Source organism: Podarcis gaigeae (genome assembly GCF_964106915.1).
Source record: "Podarcis gaigeae genome assembly, chromosome: 13".
Taxonomy (NCBI): Eukaryota; Metazoa; Chordata; class Lepidosauria; order Squamata; family Lacertidae; genus Podarcis; species Podarcis gaigeae.
Window position 1 is genome coordinate 46,828,871 of NC_139689.1, and position 22,583 is coordinate 46,851,453.

Genomic DNA, 22,583 nt, shown 5'->3' on the forward strand with positions numbered 1-22,583 from the left:
AAAAAGCAACAACCCTGACAACCACCGGCAACTCTCTTTGAATCCAGCCTGTGCCCGGAACCCCCCTGGTTCCCCCAGGTGGGGCAGGACCCGCCCTTCCTCTGCTCCACCCACTGCGCCTTCCCACCGCCCGCCCGCCCGTCTCCGCGAAGGGAGGGACGCGGCTCCTCCCCCGGCCAGGCGGAGGCAGCGCCCCGGGCATCTCGGGCGCCTCCTTCGGCGCTGGCCGCCCGGGCGCGCGGCGAGGTGCGGAGCTGTGCGCGCCCGGGACTGCGCTCTGCCATGGAGCCGGCGCCGCCGCCGCTGCTGTTGCTGCTGCTGCTGGGTGAGGATGGGGGGCTCTGGGGGTCCGCGGTGGGGCTGGAGGGGGGGTCTCTGCCAGCGTGGTCCCTCTCCTCTCTTCCCGGCCCTTTAAGAGCTCCGCGGCAGGCAGACGTCCAACAGGTGCAGCCTGTGTTGTGAGACTGCTAGCGGGGGGACCTGGGAAGAAAAAGGGACTTTCCTTGCCTTTTTATGGAGGAGCCGTAGAATTATAGATGGGACCATGAAGGCCATCTAGCCCAACCATGTAATATTTTCTCGAACCCAGGACCCTGAGATTAATAATAATAATAATAATAATAATAATAATAATAATAATAATAATTGTTATTTATACCCCGCCCTCCCCAGCCAAGGCCAGGCTCAGGGCGGCTAACAAGCAATTATAAAAACAAGTTGAATGAATGCAACTTAAAAACAAGATTTAAATACGACATTAAAATATTGAAACATTAAAATGCAGCCTCATCACAGGAGGAGAAAGGAAAAAGAAAAAAGAGGCTGATGCTCTACCGGCTGGGCTATATAATATCAGTCTCCCTGTCTGGGAGTCAGACCCTGGTCTGGTGTGTGACAGGCAGCGATACCACCAGTGATTTTTTATTTTAAAAAGTGTTTAGGGGTATTCTCATTTTCCTACTCATTTTGAAATACTGCCCCTCAATGAGGCCAAACTTAGATTCACAGAGGGTTTAGGGATACCGCTTGCCACTATACTAGCGGGAGTACCTTTCAGTCCTAACTACCCCCTCCTTGCAAGGGGTTCCTGAGCCTCTATGGTACCTATCAGGCAGAAGTTCAACAGGTGCAGTTTCCCTTGATCTATTTCTGTTTGTGGTGTCAGCAGCAGCACTGAGGGGTTTGTGGGAAGGACCAGGGAAAAAAGCAGCAGTTGTGAAGTCTCTGGATGAAAGAGGTTAGTTGCATCAATCTGAGAACTTGTAGACGGGCTGGCAGAGCTGTGCAGAATGGAAAAGTGTGGTTGGCTGGAGTTTACATCTTCTTTCTTAATATATTGTCATTGCTTCACTACTTCTTAAAAATATACATATTCCAGGGCTTATTTTGTATGCAAAAAAGTCTGGCTGCTTGATCTTTGAGGCAAGCTGTGTTCACTTAATGACAAGGAGGAAAGCACTCTGTGTATGGTCAGATGCAGTTTTTTTGATTTAGTTCATTCTGGGACTCAGCCCTACACTAAAAGCACATTCTAGTTCCGAACTTATTTAAAGCACAAATCAACCCCAAACGGCTTGTTTAAGGAGAGGGGGAATAAGCAGCACTAGCAGGAGAGATTTGATTTTATATATTATTATTTTTTGGTGTATCAAGCTATGCCCGGCCAGCAGGGTTTGTTGCCCGTGCTGTGGCCGTGTCCATCAGGGTACCTACTGAACGGGGCCAGTCCTCTATATTTAGCTCTGTGTGTTTATTTTAGGATGCTTTAGAATCAACGGTAGTTCAGGGAATTTAAAAACAGACCGAGCCCCGGAGTGCTGGTGTTGTATATCACATGCAGTTTTAAATGGTTTTACAACCTTTCTCGCTTGAGAATGTTGCTGAATATATTATGTTTCTTTGCTGTGACGTGCAGGTGTACATTAACCTAGCTCTGTAATGTTAAACAAACTTGTATCAAAACCCACCAGCATTAAGTAACGCAGCAAATGATTCCAAAGTTAATTGTGTTCTTTGCAGACTCATGGAACAGTTGCTTCCTAGAAACTAGTGCGGTTTACAATCCACAGAGGCTTAGCTCTCTATTTCCCTAGCTTACCTGTTGGAGAAGACTTGCAACATAAGGAGAATAACATGGGTAGGCAAACTAAGGCCCGGGGGCCGGATCCAGCCCAATCACCTTCTAAATCCGGCCCGCAAACTGTCCGGAAATCAGCGTGCTTTTACATAAAATGTGTCCTTTTATTTAAAATGCATCTCTGGGTTATTTGTGGGGCCTGCCTGGTGTTTTTACATGAGTAGAAGGTGTGCTTTTATTTAAAATGCATCTCTGGGTTGTTTGTGGGGCATACAAATTCATTCACTTCCCCCTCAAAAAATAAATATATTCCGGCCCCCCGCAAGGTCTGAGGGACAGTGGACCGGCCCCCTGCTGAAAAAGTTTGCTGACCCCTGCAGCATAATCTTCAAGAACAACCATTCAGAGAGAAGAATATTCACTTCTGGATTTTGACAGTGAAGAGGGATGAAAGGTGTGGAAAAAACCCATAACCCAAGCCCCAGAGAAGAAAGGGTGACATAAACTGGAAACATAAATAGGATGGGGGCTAGTGTCCAGTTACACCGGTCATTCTCACACATGCCCCAAGGACAATAGCACAGGGAATTTTGCTGAACTGGTGTCAACGTGAGCTGTGCCTCACACTCTGTAACGTACAGCCTTCACGATGTCGCTGGTGTCAAAAGAGCCACTGAGCTTCTGAGAACATAGTTTTATCCCGCCAAAGGCTGGCTCTTGATGTGGCTTGGATTGCGAAGAGCTCTGGGAAATGTGTTCAGGGCAAAACTATATCCCACAAAGCAGCCGTGCTTCCAAGAAAGAGTCATGGGATAAGTCTGCCTTTTCATTTCATTTTCATTTCACTTTTGAATTGTGTGCAGTGGTACCTCAGCTTATGCACGCTTCGGGTTACAAGCTCCGTTAACCTGGAAGTAGCTGCTCCTGGTTGCAAACTTTGCCCCAGGATGTGAATGGAAATCGTGCGCCAGAGGCAGACCCCATTAGTGAAAGCGCTCCTCAGGATGAGAACGGTTTCAACTTAAGAACGAACCTCCAGAACGAATTAAGTTCGTAACCAGAGGTACCACTGTACCGTCTTTCTATTTTACAATACCCAAGGCGGTTTGCTAGCTGAAGAATCAAAGAATGTACACCTTATAGCAATCTAATCCAATACAAAAATGTGATAATAAAGCATAACTTTAAAATAACCAACTTATATCAAATAAGTAATATTCAACAATCCATTAGAACAGTAAACGTAAAGGTAAAGATAAAGGTAAAGGTGAAGGGACCCCTGACCATTAGGTCGAGTCGCGGACGATTCTGGGGTTGCGGCGCTCATCTCGCTTTACTGGCCGAGGGAGCCGGCGTACAGCTTCCGGGTCATGTGGCCAGCATGACTAAGCCACTTCTGGCAAACCAGAGCAGTGCACGGAAACACCGTTTACCTTCCCACTGGACCGGTACCTATTTATATACTTGCACTTGACATGCTTTCAAACCGCTAGGTTGGCAGGAGCAGGGACTGAGCAACAGGAGCTCACCACGTTGCGGGGATTCGAACCGCCGACCTTCTGATTGGCAAGTCCTAGGCTCTGTGGTTTAGCCCACAGCGCCACCTGCGTCTATTAGAACAGTATAGAATAATAATATATATCGGCATGTAAAAATTAAACAGGAATCCACTCTTAACAATTATAATAAATAATTTCAAAACTATAATCAATGTCACTGGAAGGACAGATCCTGAAGCTGAGGCTCCAGTACTTTGGCCAGCTCATGAGAAGAGAAGACTCCCTGGAAAAGACCCTGATGTTGGGAAGGATGGAGGGCACAAGGAGAAGGGGACGACAGAGGACGAGATGGTGGGACAGTGTTCTCGAAGCTACCAGCATGAGTTTGACCAAACTGCTGGAGGCAGTGGAAGACAGGAGTGCCTGACATGCTCTGGTCCCATGGGGTCATGAAGAGTCGGACACGACTTAATGACTAAAATTATTACATTGGTGGCATATTTAAAAGTTGGAACATCTTCCAGTTCTGTGCCATTTACCTTACTTTGAATGATGAACCTGCATCACATTTTTTTGGAGGCGGAAGAATTCCTGGAATGTTCTGATACCAGCACTCTAAGCTTAGCACCGAAACATACCTTTCTGCTCTGCTCTGCTCCCTTTCCCTGTGGGATGCCGCCAGTGTCTGCCTGCCTCAATAGAAATAAAGTGTGCTTTCCTTTCTACAGGTCCTTCCCTGCTTCTGATGAATAGCCTCTAGAATGCAAGTGCTCCAAGGTAGCAATGGTAGGAATGCAAACTTCCAGCAGGCTATGGCAGTGTTCTTCTCCCGTCCCTGTTGGAGGCAAGGTTTCTCCGAGTACCAGCTGCTGAGAAATTCACAAGTAGGGAGAGTGCCACTGCTTTCTGCTCCTGCTCACAGTTATTTGATGGGAACTGGATGGGCTACTGTCTTATTCCAGCATGGCTCTTCAATAATAATAATAATAATAATAATAATAATAATAATAATAATAATTTTTATTTATATCCCGCCCTCCCCAGCCGAAGCCGGGCTCAGGGCAGCTAACAACAATCAAATAATCCAACATTCTAAAAACATCTCATTCTAAAAATTAATTAAAATCAAATTGATGGCAACCGTTAAGCAAAATTCTGTGCAGATTGCCAGAGGAGGGAGTCAGTCTGCGCCCTGACCAAAGGCCTGGTCTTGCAGGCCCTGCGGAAAGATGTCAGGTCCCGCAGGGCTCTAGTCTCTTGTGACAGAGCGTTCCACCAGATTGGAGCCGCAGCCGAGAAAGCCCTGGCTCTAGATTAATCCAGAAGAGCTTTAGCTGGTTGTTTAGTATGGCCCAGCGATGGAGCTGTTTTGGTACTCTTAAATTCCTCTGAAAGAAGAACAATCCCCCTTTTTGGCATTTACCGTATTTTTCGCTCTATAAGACGCACCAGACCACAAGACGCACCTAGTTTTTGGAGGAGGAAAACAAGAAAAAAAATAATCTGAATCTCAGAAGCCAGAACAGCAAGAGGGATCGCTGTGCAGCGAAAGCAGCAATCCCTCTTGCTGTTCTGGCTTCTGGGATAGCTGCGCAGCCTGCATTCGCTCCATAAGACACGCACACATTTCCCCTTACTTTTTAGGAGGGAAAAAGTGAGTCTTATAGAGCAAAAAATACGGTATTTATTGTCAGTAGTAGTCTTACACTTCCTTTGAAATCTGAAAAAGGCACCTCTTTTGAAGGTGTTTTTTTTTAATGATGTGGGCAGTTATTTAATTAATTAAAAGGCAGGTTAAACAAATTTATTTGCATTGATATTAGCACCTATGCTGATACCTGTTCAGGGGTGCCCAAACTTTTCTCAAAGACGGCCAGATTTGATGAATTGAACATGCGTGAGAGCCCGCCCAAGTTTCTGAGCTTTTTTTTGGATTGAAGTTGCTAAGCTTTTTTTAGGATTTTACACCAGGACATATACTGCCATGGGGACTGGATTAAATCAACTGGGGCCGAATTAGGCCCCCAAAATGGACTTTGGACATGCCTACTATATTTGAAGTTTTGCTACTCTCAGGTGTGCAAACCACATTTCAAGTCTAAATTTGGTTTTATGACCTGTTTATCTTCTTTAAGGGACACGGATGGCGCTGTGGGTTAAACTGCAGAGCCTAGGACTTGCCGATCAGAAGGTTGATGGTTCGAATCCCCGCGATGGGGTGAGCTCCCGTTGTTCGGTCCCTGCTCCTGCCAACCTAGCAGTTCGAAAGCACGTCAAAGTGCAAGTAGAGAAATAGGTACTGCTCCAGCGGGAAGGTAGACGGCATTTCCATGCACTGCTCTGGTTCGCCAGAAGCGGCTTAGTCATGCTGGCCACATGACCCGGAAGCTGTATGCTGGCTCCCTTGGCCAGTAAAGCGAGATGAGCGCTGCAACCCCAGAGTCAGCCACGACTGGACCTAATGGTCAGGGGTCCCTTTACCTTTACTGTATTTGAAGCTTTGAAGGTGTGCAAACCACATTTCAAGTCTACATTTGGTTTTATGACCTGTTTATCTTCTTTTAAAAGCTGTCAGGTAATTTTTTTGCAGGGAGGAATCTGTGTGTGTGTGTGTGTGTGTGTGTGTGTGTGTGTGTGTGTGCATGCCTGTTGGGTATTTTTAAATCAAATAAACCATCCGTATTTCATTCTTGATATAATCTAATTTCACAGACTTCTGGGTCTCTGAGCAAATGGATTGAATCATGGCTGCCATCCTGCACCCAGGAATAAGTCCCATTGTATTCCGTTGAAACAGGCCCCGGTGAAGGCCTCCCGGTCTGAGCTGGGAGGAGGAAGTGTTCCCTTGAAGGCTTGAAAGTGCAAAGAGCCTTCCCCGCTTTTGTGTTCAGCAACAATTGCTTTATTATTCTGGCTGCTGGTTAGCCGTCAAATCCATCCATTCGAATGCTGCTGCACAGCCAAGTTTTCTTTCAGTAGATTCCATCTCAGGTTGACCTTACCTGGTGTGCCAGAGAGCCCAGGATTAGATCATATCAGAAAGCTAAACTGAAGTGGCGATAGCTCAGTCAGTAGAGCATGAGACTCATGATCTCGGGGGTCATGGGTTCAAGCCTAAGGTTGGGCAAAAAGATTCCTGCGTTGAAGCGGGTTGGACTAGATGACCCGTGTGGCCACTTCCAACTCTACTGTTCTGTGATTCTGAGATAAGTCGTCATCGGTTTTCTCCTCTGTTGGGAGTGCGTTTGGGCTGCTCTCCTGTTCTTCCATAGTCCTGGAGCTTTGGTTGATTTAAAAACCTTGGCCTCAGTTTGTTCTCATTGGTTGCTGGTGGCAAAATAATGAATTAAAGGGGGGAAAGTTGATGAAAGATGGGAAACGGGTATTATGATGGGATTAGAGTAAAGACTGTCCATTGGAACTGGGGGCTGGAGGCTGCCTTACTGTCACATAGCCTTTTCCTGGGCCCAGTGGATTCTATGGTCAAACCTTGGTTGTCGAACATACAGTGGTACCTCGGGTTACAGACGCTTCAGGTTACAGACTCCGCTAACCCAGAAATAGTTGTTGTTTAGTCGTTTTGTCGTGTCCGGCTATTCGTGACCCCCTGGACCAGAGCACGCCAGGCACTCCTGCCTTCCACTGCCTCCCGCAGTTTGGTCAAACTCATGTTCAAGCAGATCAGGTGACTCGCCGACTGTCCCATCCTCGCTCAACGCTGGGATTGTGCAGGGCGCTTCCTTGCTCTGCTCACATACTCCGCAGGGAGGTGCGCAGGCAGCGAAGTGACCTGAGAGGGGTGGGAGAGACACGCCCACCCTGCCCCCACCCCCGATTGTACCCACCAGGCACCTAGGCAGCCCCGGCAGGAGGGGACGCAAAGGGATTTCCCTGAGCTGGATGCAGTGCGCTCCAATGGGCGGCTAAGAGGAGAGGAGCGGGCTGCAACAGAGCGGGGAAGGGACTCTCCTTCCGGGACACTCAGCCTGTGGCGCCCTCCAAAATCTGATGCCCTGGCGCCCCACGCCACTAACGTCTATGGGTAAGACGCCCCTGCCAGTTGCTCTGCTGAATGCAAAATTCTCTTAATGGTTCGCACACAATGACTGCCTCCACCACCTACCGAGGCCAGCAAGACCCTCCCACTATGTTGTTGTTGTTTAGTCGTTTAGTCTTGTCCGACTCTTCGTGACCCCATGGATCAGAGCACGCCAGGCACTCCTGTCTTCCACTGCCTCCCGCAGTTTGGTCAAACTCATGTTCGTAGCTTTGAGAACACTGTCCAACCATCTCGTCCTCTGTCGTCCCCTTCTCCTTGTTCCCTCAATCTTTCCCAGCATCAGAGTCTTTTCCAGGGAATCTTCTCTTCTCATGAGGTGGTCAAAGTATTGGAGCCTCAGCTTCAGGATCTGTCCTTCCAGTGAGCACTCAGGGCTGATTTCCTTCAGTATGGAGAGGTTTGATCTTCTTGCAGTCCATGGGACTCTCAAGAGTCTCCTCCAGCACCATAATTCAAAAGCATCAATTCTTCGGCGATCAGCCTTCTTTATGGTCCAGTTCTCACTTCCATACATCACTACTGGGGAAACCATAGCTTTAACTATACAGACCTTTGTTGGCAAGGTGATGTCTCTGCTTTTTAAGATGCTGTATAGTGCCTCGGGTTAAAAACTTTGCTTCAGGAGGAGAACAGAAATCACGCAGCAGCGGTGCGGCGACAGCGGGAGGCCCATTAGCTAAAGTGGTGCTTCAGGTTAAGAACAGTTTCAGGTTAAGAACGGACCTCCAGAACGAATTAAGTTCTTTTCCCGAGATACCACTGTAATCCGTTGCGGAAGACCGTTGACTTCTGAAACGTTTGACAACCAAAAACTGAAAGCGGAAGCCTCAATGCAGTAGGGAAACTCAAAACCGAAACCATGTTGAACGTTTGGCTTCTGAAAATCATTTGAAAACCGGACCAGTTACTTCCAGGTTTTAAGTGTTCGGGCCCCAAAACGTACGATAACAGAGGCATTCGGGAACCGAGGTTTGACTGTAGCAACTACAGTGGTACCTCGGGTTACAGACACTTCAGGTTACAGACTCCACTAACCCAGAAATAGTACCTCGGGTTAAAAACTTTGCTTCAGGATGAGAACAGAAATCGTGCTCCGCTGGCGCAGCAGCAGCAGGAGGCCCCATTAGCTAAAGTGGTGCTTCAGGTTAAGAACAGTTTCAGGTTAAGAACGGACCTCCGGAACGAATTAAGTTCTTAACCCGAGGTACCACTGTACAGCCTGGGTTGCAAATTCTTCATTTCTGAGCAAGGTGATGGAGTGGATTGTGGTGGAGCAACTACAGACGTTTGCAGACGGGACTGATAACCTGGATCTATGCTCGTTTGGGATTGGGGATTGACTCAGCCTTGGTCGCCCAGATGGATTTTCTTAAGAAAGAGAAGGACAGCAGGAGTATGGCCCTGATCCTACTGCTCTGTCTCTTGGTTTCCTTCTGGAGAGGCTCTTCAGGATGAATATTGATGGCTTGGTTCCTACCTGCAGGGTTGTGACTGGAGAGTAGCACTGGAAGGTGCTCTTCAGTCTCCTGTGTTTACACTATGGGATGTCTAACGCGGGTGGCACTGTGGTCTAAACCACTGAGCCTCTTGGGCTTGCTGATCAGAAGGTCGCCGGTTCGAATCCCTGCAACAGGGTGAGCTCCCTTTACTCTGTCCCAGCTCCTGCCAACCTAGCAGTTCGAAAGCACACCAATGCAAGTAGATAAATAGGTACCCCTGTGGCAGGAAGGTAAATGCTGTTTCTGTGCGCTCTGGTTTCCGTCACTGTGTCCCATTGCGCCAGAAGTGGTTTAGTCATGCTGGCCACATGTCCTGGAAAGCTGTCTGTGGACAAACGCCAGCTCCCTCGGCCTGAAAGTGAGATGAGCACCACAACCCCATAGTCACCTTTGACTGGACTTAACCGTCCAGGGGTCCTTTACCTTTACTATTTGACTCCAATGCATTGTGGTGCCTGGCAAAACAAACATCATGGGTGTAAAGAGGTCCTTGAAATATATGTGTGTAATGTTTTTGCTTTCTCTCTCCCACCCGCTCTGAAGGCTTTGCCATTTTCGACTGTGTGACTGGCGATGGCAATGGAACCGCTGAACAGGAAACAAAGAGGCTGTCCTGCGGCTACCCAAATGGAAATTGCACAGGTTACAATATGGATTATATGTTATGATCTCTGTTCTAAACCCAGATCTACAGTACATTGCATGGTTAGCCACTCCCAGTCAATTGTCTCCTCCCACTGTTTCCCCAGCTAAGGGAAATCTCTGCTGGCATTTTATTTACTTGTTGTTGTTGTTGTTTAGTCATTTAGTCGTGTCTGACTCTTTGTGACCCCATGGACCAGAGCATGCCAGGCACTCCTGTCTTCCACGGCCTCCCGCAGTTTGGTCAAACTCATGCTGGTAGCTTCGAGAACACTATCCAATCATCTCGTCCTCTGTCGTCCCCTTCTCCTTGTGCCCTCCATCTTTCCCAACATCAGGGTCTTTCCCAGGGAGTCTTCTCTTCTCATGAGGTGGCCAAAGTATTGGAGCCTCAGCTTCAGGATCTGTCCTTCCAGTGAGCACTCAGGGCTGATTTCCTTCAGAATGGATAGGTTTGATCTTCTTGCAGTCCATGGGACTCTCAAGAGTCTCCTCCAGCACCAGAATTCAAAAGCACCAATTCTTTGGCGATCAGCCTTCTTTATGGTCCAGCTCTCACTTCCGTACATCACTATTGGGAAAACCATTTTATTTACTTATTACATGTAAATACCACTTTTATCTCCCAAGGAGTTCAAGGCAGCCTGCATAGTTCTCCTCCTCTCCATTTCATCCTCACAACAGCCCTGTGAGGTAGGTTAGGCTAACAGATGGCAACTGGCCCAAGGTCACCCAGTGATCTTCATGGCTGAGTGGGGATTCGAACTTGCTTTTCCAAGGCCATAGTATGACACTCTTTGCCATCATGCCACCCTGGCTATATCTGTGTAAAGGGTTTAAAAAGGAGAGGGGTGTGTGTATGAGTATGCAGTGGTACCTCAGGTTACATACGCTTCAGGTTACATATGCTTCAGGTTACAGACTCCGCTAACCCAGAAATAGTGCTTCAGGTTACGAACTTTGCTTCAGGATGAGAACAGAAATTGGGCTCTGGCGGCGCGGCGGCAGCAGGAGGCCCCATTAGCCAAAGTGGTGCTTCAGGTTAAGAACAGTTTCAGGTTAAGTACGGACCTCCGGAACGAATTAAGCAATTAACCCGAGGAATCACTGTATTAAGGGCAGGGAGTTAAAAGTATAAATCATGGGTAGGCAATCTAAGGCCCGGGGGCCAGATCCGGCCCAATCACCTTCTAAATCCGACCTGCGGACGGTCCGGGAATCAGCGTGTTTTTACATGAGCGGAATGTGTCTTTTTATTTAAAATGCATCTCTGGGTTATTTGTGGGACCTGCCTGGTGTTTTTACATGAGTGGAATGTGTGCTTTTATTTAAAATGCATCTCTGGGTTATTTGTGGGGCATAGGAATTCATTCATTTCCCCCCCCAAAAAATATAGTCCAGCCCCCCACAAGGTCTGAGGGACAGTGGACCGGCCCCCTGCTGAAAAAGTTTGCTGACCCCTTGTATCAAAAATAACTGCATGCAGGCTGCTTTCCTCTTATCTTCTTGGTACTCTGTTACCTCCCACCTGAGTTATGCAAGTCTCATTTTAGTTTGGGATACCACTGCAAACTGACAGTTTATGTAATGGGAAAAGGGGGCTGCTCGTGCGTAAGCGTTTAAAGCCTCCAAGCTTTACCATCAGTTCCTAAACTTTCCCAGTCCGAGGAGCCATGGGTTCGTGGCTACCTCAATCGCTGGCAGAATCCGTCAGTGGGCGTTTCCGGAATTTACTCCAACATAAGAGTTCCTTGACGGAAACTCTTCTTCTGGATTCTCTGCGTGACAGTTTCCTCCGCGGAGTGGGCGTCCCCAGCGGAGGTCCTGAGCCCTCCCCGCTATTCTCACTGGAAACATCTTGGAGCCCTTCCTCCGATTGAGTTTCTGCAGGAACTCTCCCTCTCCCCCTACTGGTTCCTTCCTCCGCATCCGAGGCTCTCCTAGCCTCCTTGAGCCCTTCCACCACCTGACTCTCCGATGGCAGTTCCCTGACAGTTTATTACTCATTTAAATGTTAACTGGAGATTAAAATTTTTAGAATTGTTTGGGACCAAGGTTGAGTTTGCTCTACTTTCTGCCCATGTCCAAATATAGCATTTTTTGTAGAATATATTCAAGGCCAGCAGGTATTTTTCCAGTTCAGGCTGAAATCACTCTAGTCTTCCTAGCAGGAAGAGTTATGGGCATCTGAAGAGTCTTCATCTGAAATCACTGACAATATGAACTTTCCACAAGACCAACGAGAGCTGATCTTGCTCGTTTTGAAGCCGTTTAGGTCAGCAGGTAGAGACTGCGCTAGATCTTGGACTCCCAAATTGATTAAAATGTTTGTTCGCCTTTCCCACCAACGGTGAGCTCTTAATCAGTGGTTTTAATTTAGTTAAGGCACATAGCTCTCCACCATATCTTGTCTCCACCCCCATCGTTCTGCCCGGACTCTGAGGTCCAGCACCGAGGGCCTTCTGGCAGTTCCCTCGCTGCGAGAAGCCAAGTTACAGGGAACCAGGCAAAGGGCCTTCTCGGTAGTGACACCCGCCCTGTGGAATGCCCTCCCACCAGGTGTCAAAGAGAAAAATAACCAAGCTTTTAATGTTTAATGGGTTACTGTATTTTAGTGTTTTGTTGGAAGCCGCCCAGAGTGGCTGGGGAAACCCAGCCAGATGGGCGGGGTATAAATAATTTATTATTATTATTATTATTATTAGTGGAGCCCACTTTTCCCTTTCTTCGAAAGTACAATCACGGTGCGGGGGCTGCCCTTGAGACTGACCCAGAAACTCCAGCGGGCGCAGAATGCCGCGACGAGACTCCGTACAGAGTCCTCACTGTGGGATCACATTCACCTAGTGCTATACCAGCAGCACTGGCTCCCCGTGGAGTACAGGATCAGGTTTAAGGTGCTGGTTTAACTTTTAAAGCCCTATACGGCCTAGGACCCTCGTACCTACGGGACCGCCTCTCCTGGTATGTCCCATGGAGGACCTTGCAGTCTTCAAACAAAAACATCTTGGAGGTCCCGGGCCACAGGGAGGTTAGGCTGGCCTCAACCAGAGCCAGGGCCTTTTCGGCTGTGGCCCCGATCTGGTGGAACGCTCTGTCCCAAGAGACTAGGGCCCTGCAGGACTTGACATCTTTCCGCAGGGCCTGCAAGACAGAGCTGTTCCACCAGGCCTTTGGCCAAGGCACAGCCTGACCCCCTCCGTTGGCAATCCTCACAGAACTCTAGCCCAATGGTTGCCATTCATTTGATTTTGAACTGATTTTAGAATGAATTGATTTTAGAATGCTGTATTATTTTTCTGTTGTTAGCCACTCTGAGCCCGGCTTTGGCTGGGGAGGGCGGGAAATAAATAAAATTAGTTTATTATTAAACCACAGAGCCTAGGACTTGCTGATCAGAAGGTCGGCGGTTTGAATCCCCACGACGGGGTGAGCTCCTGTTCCTCGGTCCCTGCTCCTGCCAACCTAGCAGTTCGAAAGCACGTCAAAGTGCAAGTAGATAAATAGGTACTGCTCCCGGTGGGAAGGTAAACGGCGTTTCCGTGCGCTGCTCTGGTTCACCAGAAGCGGATTAGTCCTGCTGGCCACATGACCTGGAAGCTGTACGCCGGCTCCCTCGGCCAATAAAGCGAGATGAGCGCTGCAACCCCAGAATCGGCCACGACTGGACCTAATGGTCAGGGGTCCCTTTACCTTTACCTTTTACTATTAAGGATCCCCCAGACTTCTAACCCAGACGTTATCTCTTCTCTTCACAAACGTGTGTATTGCTATGACTCCTCCAGATGTCTAGAATAGAAGTCAATGCACAACATAAGAATAGCCTGTAGGATCAGGCCAATGGGCCACCTAGTTCAGCATCCCGTTCTCACAGTAGCCTGTGGAAAACCAGCAAGCAGGATTCGAACACAGGAGCCCTCTTTCCTCCTGTTGTTTCCATCAACTGATATTCAGAAACACTAGTGCCTCCAAGCATGGAAGCGGGGAATGGCTGTCATGGCTCCCAGTACGTTTCTGAGCACAATTCAAAGTGTTGGTGCTGACCTTTAAAGCCCTAAACGGCCTCGGTCCAGTATACCTGAAGGAGCGTCTCCACCCCCATCATTCTGCCCCGACACTGAGGTCCAGCACCGAGGGCCTTCTGGAGGTTCGCTCCCTGCAAGAAGTGAGGCTACAGGGAACCAGGCAGAGGGCCTTCTCGGTGGTGGCACCCGCTCTGTGGAATGCCCTCCCACCAGATGTCAAGGAAATAAACAACTATCTGACTTTTAGAAGACATCTGAAGGCAGCTGTGTTTAGGGAAGTTTTTAACATTTGATGTTTTATCGTGTTTTTAATATTCTGTTGGGAGCCGCCCAGAGTGTCTTGTTGAGATGTGAACCTCTGGTGACCTGTTTCCCTTGCCTTTGCACCGTCTCTTTGAAAATGCCCACTGTGAGAGATCTCCTCTGTCGAGAGTGGAGACCGTGTAATCTGCCACGGTTCATTCTTAGCAGAGCATCATTTAGTATTCAGCCTGGTAACGAGATCCGCACAGCTAATCATTCTTTTGTAGCAGCATTAACTTTTAACCCCTGTGATGATAGTTCCCGGAATGGAACGGAGCCGAGTTTTCTGTTCTCTTGTGCTGTTGGGTTTCCAAAGAGTCTGACACAGAGCGTTCAAGGCTTCGTAGTTCAATTTTCAGGTGCCGCAGCCTTCATGAATAGTAGATGGAACTCATATTTCACCTGTGGCAAGCACAAAGGGGTATCCTTGAGCAGATGTAGATAGGACCTGAGGTACCACTGCACTACTAATAACTTAACTGTTACCATGCTTCCCTTTGTTAGTTTTTCTTCTTTTTGGGTATAGCATCAGTGGCGAAGCATATGCCCGCGTTGCCCAGGGCGGGCGTGCTCCCGAGGAGGGCGGGGTGCGGAGGGTGCCCTCCTAGGCTTGGGATAGCTGCTCGGGTGCACGGAGCGGTGCGCATGCCCTGCAGCCGGGAGCGGAACGAGCTGCCCACAGAGGCAGAGAGAGCCGACGGTAGCGGACATTCGGTGCGCAGCCCGCTCGCGACTCCCAAGCCTCCCCCAGCTGTCAAAACGAAGGGGGAAGGGGAGAATGCCACTGGGAAAGCGGCGTACCTCCCCCCTTCCCCAACGGCTCAGGGTAGGCTTTTGAGTCGCAGGCTGGTGGCGCACCAAATGTCATCCCCCTCAGCGAAGACACCCGGGGCGGACCGCCCCCACCGCCCCCTTCCTCCACCCCTGTATGTTGTTGTTGTTTAGTCATTTAGTCGTGTCCGACTCTTCGTGACCCCATAGACCAGAGCACGCCAGGCACTCCTGTCTTCCACTGCCTCCCGCAGTTTGGTCAAACTCATGCTGGTAGCTTTGAGAACACTGTTCAGCCACCTTGTCCTGTCGTCCTCTTCTCCTTGTGCCCTCCATCATTGCCAACATCAGGGTCTTTTCCAGGGAGTCTTCTCTTCTCATGAGGTGGCCAAAGTATTGGAGCCTCAGCTTCAGGATCTGTCCTTCCAGTGAGCACTCAGGGCTGATTTCCTTCAGAATGGATCGGTTTGATCTTCTTGCAGTCCATGGGACTCTCAAGAGTCTCCTCCAGCACCAGAATTCAAAAGCATCAATTCTTCGGCGATCAGCCTTCTTTATGGTCCAGCTCTCTCTTCCATACATCACTACTGGGAAAACCATAGCTTTAACTATAAGGACCTTTGTTGGCAAGGTGATGTCTCTGCTTTTTAAGAGACCGCCCCTGTATAGCATATAGCTTTTTGCCTCCTTTCCAAAGCCCAGCACCTCACTTAACCTGGCTTCGAGGGCTGCACAAAAAGACCCTGATGGTCCTGTTTTGGACTGCCCTGCCCTAATTTATCTCCCCTTTTTTTTATTTCTAGGTGGCACCACAGGACTGAGGTGGAGAGGGCATTTTTCGAAATGTCCTGAGGAGTACAAACACTACTGCATCAAGGGAAGATGCCGTTATGTTGCAGCAGAACAGATACCAGCATGCGTGTATGTCAACTTTCTGAAGTACAGAGAAAGGCGTCTCTTGTCCACCGTTGAATTCTGGCGTGAGGGCTCTCTAGAAATGGCATAGTTGCCAACTGAGCCTGCTCTTCGTCAGTTCGTCTTTCAGTTCTGGGGCTTATTCCAGACCAGGGGTAGGCAGCCTAAGGCCCGGGGGCCAGATCCGGCCCAATGGCCTTCTCAATCCGGCCTGCGTACGGTCTGGGAATCAGCGTGTTTTTACATGAGTAGAATGTGTCCTTTTATTTAAAATGCATCTCTGAGTTATTTGTGGGGCATAGGAATTTGTTCATTTCCCCCCTTCAAAATATAGTCCAGCCCCCCACATGGTCTGAGGGATGGTGGACCGGCCCACGGCTGAAAAAGGTTGCTGACCCCTCTTCCAGAGCAACAAAATATTTTGAAAAGCATATTGCCACCACTGCTGCTGACATGCAGAGGTGAAGATGTCAAGTCTCCCCCCAGTTAAATGTCAGTCAGTGACCAGAATTTTCTTCGTCAGTTGAGGATCCCTGTTTCTGCCAGGGTAGATTTGATTCGAATCAAATCGATTTAAATCACTCATCAGTAAGACTTGATTTAAATAATATTTTTTTACAGAAAGACTCATTCTTGCTGGTATAATCTTAATATTTAAAACCAGATGAAGTGTCATTTCTGGAATAATGAATTTTCAGAGTGGTTTATACAGTTATATAAAAATTACTGATTTGATTATAGTTATATAAAAATTGCTGATATACTATTGGAAATACAATAATTATGAAATTGTTGTGAGGTTTAATAAGTTAACTGTTTATATTTTGACCTAATAGGTATCGAAAGCCATTTGCACTTCACAAAATATGTATTTTTATCAAAGTAATTGTTGAACTGAAACACAATTAAGAAGTCCATGCAGAATGTAGGCACCCTATATATAGAACTGAGCAAACCAGTGATATTTTAGGGAGCAGGCTAGCAGGCGGGGCCCATTACTTACATCATAGGAGCCTACACAACACAAAACACTGTTGCTGTGTATAGGTTTTATTTTATTTCTTTTTTATCTTATATTTTGGAAATGAACGTCGGCTTTTTTCCCTTTAAATTTTTTTGGGGGGCCCAAGAGAGTGGGGCCCTAAGCTATAGCTTGTTTACCTTATACGTAAATCCGGCACTGATGTGGCCCATTGGTGAGCTTTGACACTGGCCCTGCAAGGAACTTGCTTCAGCCACAATGCCCTTAGCGTCTCACAACCCTCACTTCTCCTGTCCCTCCTTTACAGCTGCGAGAAAGGCTACACCGGCGCAAGATGTGAGAGGTTGGATCTGTTTTACTTGCGAGGGGATGAAGGTCAGATTGTGGTGATGTCTTTGATAGGTGTGATGGTGGCGCTCATCGTCCTGACGGCATGTATATGCACCTGTGCTCAGTAAGTATGCCGACCTGAAAGCACAGAGTCTCGATTCTGGTGTTGTGGGTCTTTGACACAAATAGCAGTATAGTGGACGCTCGGGTTGCAAATGTGATCCGTGTGGTATGCATGTTCGCAACCCGCAGCGTTCGCAACCCACGTCTGCACACACGCGGGTTGCAATTCGGGGCTTCTGCACATGCGCAAAGCGCGATTTAGCACTTCTGCACATGTGCGACCGCCGAAACCCGGAAGTAACCCGTTCCGGTACTTCCGGGTTTTGGCGGTCCACAACCCGAAAAAACACAACCTGAAGCGGCTGTAACCCAAGGTATGACTGTACAGTCGTGCCTTGGAGTCGATCGGAATCCCTTCCCGGAAGTCCGTTCGACTTCGCAAACGTTCGGAAACAAAGGCGCGGCTTCCGATTGGCTGCAGGAAGTTCCTGCAGCCAATCGGAACCCGTGTCGGATGTTTGGGTCCCAAAGAACATTCGCAAACTGGAACACTCACTTCCAGGTTTGCGGTGTTTCGGGGGCCAAAACGTTCGATTTGCAAGGCGTTCGACTTCTGAGGTACAAATGTAAACGGTTCCTAATGCTACAAAAGTAGTTATATAATATTATTTCTAAAAGGGGAAATGTTGGTTGTCTCTTTTCAAGTTAGCTGTCTGGGTCTTGGTTTCCAAACCCAGAACCAACAAGTCACCCCAATCAGAAACATGAAACCCACTTTTAATTTTTTGCTTCTCTTCTCCTGCCCCCCCCCCAACTCTACCTTAAATCTGAGGGGGTAGTTGAGGCCTTCCTCAGGCAGATCCTTCTCCAGGAAGCCACATTTCAAACATCCTGAATAAAGCAAAGATTGCAATTTGCTCTTAGGGCTCATCCAGACTTTCTTTCACACCATGTTTCTAGCCACAGGTCTGGGCTTTCCTGATCTGTGTCTGAGTTTGTTTGCTGGTTTTATCCCAGCACGTGAATCAGTACAAATATCAGTCAGATTTTCTGCAGATTGCTATTTGCTCCTATTTGGTGGTAAAGTGTGGGTTTTCCTGGGGAAAGTGCTGGGACAAAACAAGAAAACACCTCAAACACAGGCTGAGACCCTATCTGCCCGTGGACTATCTCGCCAGAGTGGTGCATTCTCTAGTTAGCTCCCGCTTCGACTACTGCAATGCGCTCTATGTGGGGCTACCTTTGAAGGTGACCCAGAAACGACAACTAATCCAGAATGCAGCAGCTAAACTGGTGACTGGGAGCGGCCGCCGAGACCACATAACACCGGTCTTGAAAGACCTACATTGGCTCCCAGTACGTTTCCGAGCACAATTCAAAGTGTTGGTGCTGACCTTTAAAGCCCTAAACCGCCTCGGCCCAGTATTCCTGAAGGAGCATCTCCACCCCCATCATTCATCCCAGACACTGAGGTCCAGCTCCGAGGCGTTGTTCTGGTGGTTCCCTCCCTGCGAGAAGTGAGGTTACATGGAACCAGGTAGAGGGCCTTCTTCGTAGTGGCGCCTACCCTGTGGAACGCCCTCCCATCAGATGTCAAGGAAATAAACAACTATTTTACTTTTAGAAGACATCTGAAAGCAGCCCTGTTTAGGGAAGCTTTTAATGTGGACCTGTGCCTGAAAAGTGCAGCTCAAAAGGAAGCCTGGATGTTCTCTTATGCAGCATTCTGATCCCTGACTGAACTGTTCCCCTACGAAAAATGTCACTGTAAGCCGCTGTTAACAGCGCCCTCTTGGGCTTGCTGGTCTGAAGTTCCGCAGTTCAAATCCCCACGACAGGGTGAGTTCCCGATGCTCTGTCCTAGCTCCTGCCAACCTAGCAGTTCGAAAGCACGCCAGTGCAAGTAGATAAGTAGGTACTGCTGTGGCGGGAAGGTAAATGGCATTTCTGTGCTCTCTGGCACTCGTCACAGTCCTCCGTGCACCAGTAGCGGTTTAGTCCTGCTGGCCACATGACATGGAAAGCTGTCTGTGGACAAAACAACGGCTCCCTCGGCCTGAAAGCGAGATGAGCCCATAGTTGCCCTTGACTGGACTTAACCATCTAGGGGTCCTTTCCCTTTCCCTTTTATTCCTCTGAGTGGCTAATAACGATAGTTCCTTTCTCAAAGGTAAAGGGACCCCTGACCATTAGGTCCAGTCGTGACCGACTCTGGGGTTGTGGCGCTCATCTCGCTTTATTGGTTGAGGGAGCCAGCGTGGCCAGCATGACTAAGCTGCTTCTGGCAAACCAGAGCAGTGCGCGGAAATGCCGTTTACCTTCCCGCTGGAGCGGTACCTATTTATCTACTTGCACTTTGACGTGCTTTCGAACTGCTAGGTTGGCAGGAGCAGGGATCGAGCAACGGGAGCTCACCCTGTCGCAGGGATTCAAACCTCCGACCTTCTGATCAGCAAGTCCTAGGCTCTGTGGTTTAGCCCACAGCGCCACCCGCGTCCCATTCCTTCCTCAAAGTCTTCCACAATTATGTGGCAAAATGAAGCATATAAGACTACCTTGGCCTGACTTGATGAGTCACCACATGAAGGCTCATCTTATTCCTTTGACTTCTGTGGGGTTTGAATACTGTGACAACGGTCATTTAGTTGCCAAAGCACAACAGGTTTTGTCATTGATTTCATTTGGAGAAAGCCCTTGCTTTCTTACTTGGGAATGTACTTGAAAAGATGATCTAGATTTATTAGAAATAAAATACGTTTAAGGTACATGTGTTGCGGTGGTGCGTGTTTCTCTGTTTTAATTTTACGGACTAGATGTGCGCTGAATGACACATATTTGCAAATTGCTTTTCAAGTTACTGTAAAAAAAGGCGCAGGAAGAGGAGAGAGGAAGAAATGATGACATTTGAGAAGAGGCTGCCTATTAAAACAGATGATATTCTAGAGACAGACATTGCATGAAGGTATTTACTTCTTTGACTGCTTTGATTATTTGAGGTGTCAAATAAAATGGTTGGGCTAGCTTGTTTGACTTCAAACCAACTGAGCTCAGGCTAGTCAACGTTTTCCTAAAATACTAGCTAGTGTGTTCTGTGGGGGCTCATTATGTTCTAGCTAACTCCAGATATCTAGCTATAAGAAGGCACACTTAAACATGTATTTTAGGAGATTAAGATTGTGTACACATTATGCTTTACTCTGACTGCAGTGCACAGCCTTTGCTGGTGTTTGAAACTAGAGTACACAAGATGTTAGCCTCAACCCATCTGCATCGTGTAGTTTCTTGAGAAATACAGTGGTACCTCGGGTTACACATGCTTCAGGTTACATACGCTTCAGGTTACAGACTTCGCTAACCCAGAAATACTGCTTCAGGTTAAGAACTTTGCTTCAGGATGAGAACAGAAATTGTGCTCTGGCGGTGCGGCAGCAGCAGGAGGCCCCATTAGCTAAAGTGGGCCTTCAGGTTAAGAACAGTTTCAGGTTAAGAACGGACCTCGGAACGAATTAAGTACTTAACCTGAGGTACCACTGTGCTGCTGATTGATGCAAATTCCCTCAAAGCAGCTTCCACCCAATTCAAAAACTTAAGCTGAGGTGTGTACAGTTTAGACATCCATTGCACATGTGCAGATGACAGCATCATTGAATAGGAGTTGTGGGGGATTGTGGAATTGCATGACTTGTGGGATAATAACCATTGGCATGATTCTGTAAACTGATGTGGGGAGGAATGATGGGACCCAGATTTATTAAGAACACAGTCCTCCAAACCTGGAAATGACTGCAGTGAACAGAGTAAAAAGTCCTGACTGAATTACTTTCTCTCCTTACCCCGCAGGTTGTCAAAAGATGCTTGCAGGCAGGTTCCATACTTTCCAGTGCCCTTTTCATCTTGACGGAACTCATGAGGGCTAGTGACTTGAAAACCAATGTGGCTAAATGGATGCAGGTGTAATAATTGCTGTGCGTTTGTGACTTTATTCCGTGAAAAAATCAGGAGGAATTGTCTACCATGGGAAAAACAGGAATTTCCAGAAGCACATAATGAAGCACAGGGCTGCTTTTCATATCCCCTTCAGTGCTTCAATACCCCCCCCCCAAAAAAAAAATTTGCCAGCATGGAACAGAAGCAGTCGTTCTTTTTTATAAATAATACAGGAATTGATGTAATAATCTGTAGATTTTTATGTACAGCAGAATTCGTGAACCAAAGTGTGCCTTTAGGAGCAAATGTAAATGTCGATGAGGTCTGGATGTTGTATTTATACAAATAGCTGCAGCTTTAATTGATGATATAATTTTTTTTGATTTTACGTGGCAAGGATGTGTTCTGTTGGCTGTTTCGAGCGCAACTGACCCCTTGCTTTGCTTTTAAAAAGAGAGTTGCATTGTAACTGTAGTAATGAGAATTTGGAAAGTGTAAATTTCCCTGTTCTGTGTGTCTTGTCTCTTAGATATTTGAAAAACACAAAAGGCAGATAATTTTTTGCGGGTATCTTATGCTTCCATTATATCAGAGCAATACTAAGCAGCAAAGGGTCTCCTGCACTTTAAAATATTTTTTTGAAGGACTCTTTGTTAAGATATAAAAGCAGGATATTTTATTATGAAACAGGACAACGTTGTATTTAGGAACTTCCCATGCGTTGTGGGTTAAAACACAGAGCCTAGGGCTTGCCGATCAGAAGGTTGGCGGTTCGAATCCCCGTGATGGGGTGAGCTCCCATTGTTCGGTCCCTGCTCCTGCCAACCTAGCAGTTCGAAAGCATGTCAAAGTGCAAGTAGATAAATAGGTACCACTCCAGCCGGAAGGTAAGCGGTGTTTCCGTGTGCTGCTCTGGTTTGTCAGAAGCAGCTCAGTCATGCTGGCCACATGACCCAGAAGCTGTACGCCGGCTCCCTCGGCCAATAAAGCAACATTAGCGCCGCAACCCCAGAGTTGGCCACAACTGGACCTAATGGTCAGGGGTCCCTTTACCTTTACCTATATGATCAGACAAAATCTGCTTTATACATTTGGGAGCTTCCCAAACTGTTGCAAATTCTCCACTGCAAGATTTGGCAGTGCAAAAAGCACGTTTTATCATAGACCAAAAAAATAAAAATAAATCAGCCCTCGGTGCCTTAACCCGTGCGGTCACAATTTTTTCAAAAAACATCCTCACCTGCGGGGTCACAATTTCACCAAAAATCTGACATTCTCCAATTCACTCAAAAATGGTGCCAAACTTGTAAATTTCCCCCTTAAAGGTTTGGCAGTGCAAAAAGAACATTTTATCATAGACCGAAAAAAATCAGCCCTCGGTGCCTTACCCTGCGGAAAAACATTTTTTTGAAAAAATCCCTAACCCGCGGGGTCACAATTTTACTAAAAATCTGACATTATCCAATTCACTCAAGAATGGTGCCAAACTG

At 47.6% G+C, this 22,583-nt stretch overlaps 1 protein-coding gene across 1 annotated transcript; it reads left to right on the top strand.

Annotated features, from left to right (window-relative positions):
• Positions 1-150: 150 nt before the first annotated feature.
• On the top strand, positions 151-22,277 carry BTC (betacellulin). Its single transcript, XM_083709975.1, has 6 exons — positions 151-325; positions 9,679-9,777; positions 15,680-15,797; positions 17,081-17,227; positions 20,021-20,128; positions 21,007-22,277. The coding sequence occupies exons 1-5, from the start codon at positions 283-285 to the stop codon at positions 20,124-20,126; spliced, it is 513 nt and encodes a 170-aa protein (XP_083566101.1). The 5' UTR covers positions 151-282; the 3' UTR covers positions 20,127-20,128; positions 21,007-22,277.
• The last annotated feature ends 306 nt before the right edge of the window (positions 22,278-22,583 follow it).

Bases quoted from the DNA above. Each gene is read 5' to 3' on its own strand.
- BTC (XM_083709975.1), top strand. From the start codon at position 283: ATGGAGCCGGCGCCGCCGCCGCTGCTGTTGCTGCTGCTGCTGG. The intron at 15,798-17,080 runs GTATGTCAACTT...CCTCCTTTACAG, and splicing joins GAACAGATACCAGCATGCGT to CTGCGAGAAAGGCTACACCG. The intron at 17,228-20,020 runs GTAAGTATGCCG...TTGCTTTTCAAG, and splicing joins TGTATATGCACCTGTGCTCA to TTACTGTAAAAAAAGGCGCA.